Below are 5,000 nucleotides of genomic sequence, written 5' to 3'. Positions count from 1 at the left end.
AAAATAGAAAGAGCGAGAGAAGAGAACAGATGAAAATGAGAAGGATAGGAGAGAATGACTTGAAAGAAAGAACGAGGGAGAGGCAGAGAGAGAGAGAGAAAGGGAGAGAGGAAGTGGGCGAGATAGAAAGGGAGAGAGGAAGTGGGCGAGAGAGAGAGAGAGACGGAGAAGGAGAATAAAGAGTGAAAAACAGAACCAGAGAATGAGAGGAGGAGCGAGAGAGAGAGTGCCAGGGCGTAGGGGGCCGCGAGCCCGCATGGCCCGCCACCGAGTGAGTGCCGTGGCACCACGTAGCAGCAGTAGCCGGCCTGCAGCCACTTCGACGGCACCAACATTGTCACTATAGAAAGCTTGTCTACTTTATTTTTTCGATGTACTTATTTTTGGAAATAATGTGAGAAATATACTTACATAGATCTAATTTAGAAGAGTTTTGAAGAGAAAAAGATCAAAGCAAAGTTCTTAATCCTCCCCCACAAAAGTCACTTTTGCACTTGAGGTTTATCCTTTCGAAACACAAAGTGAAAAGAAGACATATTAAAAACTGCCTTTCCAACACCCCCTGTCTCATACCCTTTTGAAGTGCGGCGCCACAGAGTGTTGATCGAGCAGTTAACAGTGAAGCCAAGATTGAGGGCGCCGAGGACTGTGTGGTTGTGTGGTGCCCCGCCGTCCCCGCTGGCGCCCCCCCGCTGGCACTGTCGTGGCTGTGTCCGCCCACGCCCACGCCCGCACTGATGGGGCGAGAATACGAGCTCCGCGCCCACAACACCCACGACATGGAGGACAAGCCGCCCAGCAGGACGCCCTCACCCCCGCCCACGCTCGCGACGCTCCTGCCCGTCAACCTGAGCATCGCGACCACGCAAGCGCTCGTCGTGGTCTCGGCGCTGCCCGCCTCCTCGGCCTCGCCGGGCGCCACGCCGCTCTCCGTCACGCCCGTGCTGCTGGCCGCCGAGTCGCCCGCGCCGCCCGGGGCCCCGCCCGCCAGCCTCGACTCCGAGGGGCGCGCCGGGCTGAGCGCCGCCGCACCGTCGCCAGAGCCGGTACGCACCCGCCAGCACCCACTGCCCTGCGGCACAGTGTAGCTGGACACCACCGGTAGCGCCGCGTTACGCTCGTGGTCGCTGTGGTTATCTCATGCCGCAACCGCACACTGCATGGCAGATGCTGCTGCTACTGCTGCTGCTGCTGCTGCCGCTGTTAGTCTGCTCGTGTCTGCTCTCTTGTTCGCACCCTCTTCTCTTCTTTGTCGATGTATGTGCATGCTGGAGCATGATCTGTTCGGACATATGTGTGTGTGAGTGTGTGTGTATGCGTGAGCGTGTCTGTGTGGCTGCAGCCGTTCGAGTGAGCGCACTAACCGGCCTTTCTTCTCCCGCAGCAATCCCTTCTCCACCCGAGCGTGGCTGAAGCCCTGTCGGCGTCCTACGGTCTGGCGTCCACCTTCGGAGATGACTCCCTCAGCGGAACCACCAGCGAGGAGTTCAAGATAAGCTCAGCGTTCACAGCCACGCCGGCACCGAGCTACGGCGAGGGCGGCAGTGAAGCCTCCTTCACCGATGTCTTCCAGACCGACTACCTGCTGGCGGCCGCCCCCCTCGAGGACCTCAAGCCCGTCATCAGCCACCCGTCTTCGGGGACGCCCCCTCCCGGATCGCCAGGTCACACCGCAGTCACCGCAGCCTCGTCCGCAGCGGCCGCGGCTGCAGCTCTGCCAAGCTTCCAGGAAACTTACTCTCCGCGGTACAGACCGCTGGACGCTGATGTGTTCACCTTCAAGACCGACAACGGGCGGCCCGTGGAGTACCCGCAGCCCCCGCCGGCGCACCAGGCTTTCCCTCAGGCTTCCCCGCAGCACCAGCAGCAGCAACAGCTACAGCAGCAAGCCCAGTTGAACACACAGCAGCAGCAACAACAGCAGCAGCAACAACAACAACAGCAGCAGCAGCAACAGAGCACAGGCCCCTTCGAGGCCTACGCCCATTCACCCCAGGTGTACGCCCGGCCCGCGCCCTACCCCAGTCCTTCCGTTCCCGTCACACACGGCTACTCCGGCCCCGCCAAGACGTTCAGCGGCGACTTCTACCCCAGCGCCCCCACCTACGACGCTCTCCAGCCCCTCCATCCAGACCAGTACATGCGTCCCTCCACGTCCCACCACTACCCGGAGATGGGCGGCGCCTCCACCTCGAGCACGCCCCCCATGCCCTTCCTGAGCCGCAAGGGGGCAGGGGAGCACATGGACCCCTCGCTGATGCGCTCGCACCTGCCCCCCATGGCGTCCGGGCGCCCCGCCTCCGATCAAAAGCCACAGTCGCCATCACAGCTGTGCGCCGTCTGTGGTGACACGGCTGCCTGTCAGCACTATGGCGTTCGTACCTGCGAGGGTTGCAAAGGCTTCTTCAAGCGAACCGTCCAGAAAAACGCCAAGTACGTCTGTCTCGCCGACAAAAACTGCCCCGTCGACAAGCGGCGCCGCAACCGATGTCAGTTCTGTCGTTTCCAAAAGTGTTTGGTGGTGGGCATGGTCAAGGAGGTGGTGAGGACCGACAGCCTGAAGGGCCGCCGAGGGCGCCTGCCCAGCAAGCCCAAAAGTCCCCAGGAGTCCCCGCCCTCCCCGCCCGTGTCCCTGATCACGGCGCTGGTGCGGGCGCACGTGGACACCACCCCGGACGTGTCCAACCTCGACTACTCGCAATACCGCGAGCCCTCTAGTGGCGGCGACTCCCCGACCACGGAGGCCGAGCGCATCCAGCTCTTCTACAACCTCCTCACCTCAAGCATCGAAGTCATCCGCCACTTCGCCGAGAAGATCCCCGGCTACCACGACCTCGCCCGCGAAGACCAAGACCTCCTCTTCCAGTCAGCCTCCCTCGAGCTCTTTGTCTTAAGAGTAGCCTACAGACTCATGTAAGTAGACCGAGACTTAACAAGACCTTCCCACAGCTATCAATAAGAATTATCACTTCGGAAGTAAATATCTGTTAGAACTGCATCAAGGCATATGCACTACATGTGTAATTAATCTACACCTGCATATTACCTAGTCTCTGTGTCACTGTAATTTTAGTTTCATTTATATATAAGACAGGTACATATGTATTATATCGCGATTGCTCTCTATCATGATAATACTAATAATCGTATCAATTTGACCATCGCCATAATTATCACAATCCCTCACCGGCGTCGTTCCAACACAATTTGCGTACACAGTGTTCGTGCAGCCTATTGAAACCCCTTTCGTTTGTTTCTTTCTTCAGGAACAACCCCGAGGACACGAAATTCGTCTTCGACAGCGGCCGAGTGTTGCACAGGTCCCAGTGTGAGTGGTCCTTCGGCGAGTGGCTACAAGGCATCTTGGATTTCTCAGCATCGCTAAAATCGATGGAATTGGATATTTCAGCATTTGCTTGCCTCTCCGCTCTGACGATCATTACAGGTGAGGAGGAAGGCTATGTGAGTGTGTGTGTGTGAGATTTTCTCTTATTGTGCATACATATATATATATATATATATATATATATATATATATATATATATATATATATATATATATATAGAGAGAGAGAGAGAGAGAGAGAGAGAGAGAGAGAGAGAGAATTCGATTATCCCCGTGCACATAGTCTCGGGCTCAGTATGCACCCGCGTGACTGGGCCCGCAGGGAGCGGCGTGAGAGTAATGCCCTTGTCCGCTTGCCTTACAGAGCGCCACGGCCTCAAGGACACCAAAAAGGTGGAGCAATTGCAGATGAAGATCATCAGTTCGCTGAGAGACCACGTGACCTACAACGCCGACGCCCAGAAGAAGCCTCACTACTTCTCCCGCATCTTGGGGAAGTTGCCGGAGCTCCGGTCGCTGTCCGTGCAGGGCCTGCAGAGGATCTTCTACCTGAAGCTGGAGGACCTGGTCCCGGCGCCCCAGCTGATAGAGAACATGTTCGTGTCCAGCCTTCCCTTCTGAATCGGCGAGAGAACGAAAAAACGTCTCAAGATTGTAAAACCATTAGGCTCAACGATCTTCGTCTCGAAGTCGTGTTGTGAGCTTGGCTCCTGACGAAGCTGGGACCCATTGGTCGAGCTGACGTGGCCACGGGCCTGCCGGAGAAGCAGAGGGCGACGACGCCAGATTCCCGTGTTACCTTCCCGCCCGCGTCAACGCTGCCCACTGCCCACGCCCAGCCAGGCCTGCTGTTCAATGGCCACGCTCCTCATGTAAACATACCCCATGCAGGAGGCTGCTGTACACTCCCCCGCGGAGTCATGCCCACAGAATAAAAACAAAAGTAAGAGTGCATTGTAGTTGTCACGTGACGAAGGGGCAGCGTACGTGCAGACACACTTCATATTTACAGATTTTATTGAGAGTATGAATGCATTATATTTTCAACAATCGGTATAAGAAGAAAGGCCCTTGGCGGTTTGTTCGGCCTTGTCGGCATGAGAGTATGAAAGCTCTGGTGTGCATGATATGAGACTTGTCAGTTCGGTGGGACGCCCTTGACAAACTAGTCATTCTGTGATTTACTGGAAAAAAAAGATTTGAAGGATGAGTAATGAGAATATTGTTTATACTTTGAGCTCAGTAAAGCTTGATTCCGTATTTTTGTAATTACTTTTAAGTCAACTTAGAATAGTCTGAAATACAATATTTTCGGCCTTACCTTGTGCATAGGTAATTGTACAAAACCCTGTACATAAATACTCTTATAATTTGGGCTCCTTGAATCCCAATGTCGCAGAACCGGGAACCAGAATTGGTCCAAGGAACTCTCTTCGCCAGCATCACCCAAGAGCGAAAACCACTCAAGCATGAATTCTGTATCACTTAGGCTCTACGTAAGAGATCTCCACAAACTTGTCGGCTATGCTGATTCTCCCATTTATGTCAGGAGGTTTTTACTCTGTGATACAGAATCGCACCCCCTCCCTCCCTTCTCAAAAAAGGAAAGCCTATTTGAACGCAATGATGCCAAAGAAGATCTCGTCTTCTGAAT

General features: G+C 55.0%; 1 protein-coding gene across 4 annotated transcripts in view; it reads left to right on the top strand.

Moving 5' to 3' along the window:
* LOC113821695 (nuclear receptor subfamily 4 group A member 2) overlaps window positions 1-5,000 on the top strand; it is a 37,308-nt gene that overhangs the window by 30,582 nt on the left and 1,726 nt on the right. For 2 of the 4 annotated variants that reach the window (XM_027374210.2, XM_070117822.1), the window contains exons 3-6: window positions 584-1,046; window positions 1,385-2,913; window positions 3,267-3,445; window positions 3,711-5,000. The exon at window positions 3,711-5,000 is cut by the window's right edge and continues 1,726 nt beyond it. In XM_027374210.2, the coding sequence (XP_027230011.1) occupies window positions 738-1,046; window positions 1,385-2,913; window positions 3,267-3,445; window positions 3,711-3,967 (2,274 nt within the window). In that variant the 5' untranslated portion in view covers window positions 584-737 and the 3' untranslated portion in view covers window positions 3,968-5,000. The remainder of the gene's footprint in view (window positions 1-583; window positions 1,047-1,384; window positions 2,914-3,266; window positions 3,446-3,710) is intronic. The other 2 variants (XM_027374209.2, XM_027374211.2) reach the window with 1 other exon arrangement.

Source organism: Penaeus vannamei, chromosome 41 (genome assembly GCF_042767895.1).
Source record: "Penaeus vannamei isolate JL-2024 chromosome 41, ASM4276789v1, whole genome shotgun sequence".
In the NCBI taxonomy this organism is placed as follows: Eukaryota; Metazoa; Arthropoda; class Malacostraca; order Decapoda; family Penaeidae; genus Penaeus; species Penaeus vannamei.
Note: the sequence above shows the minus strand (reverse complement) of the source record. Positions and strands in the feature narration are given on the sequence as shown.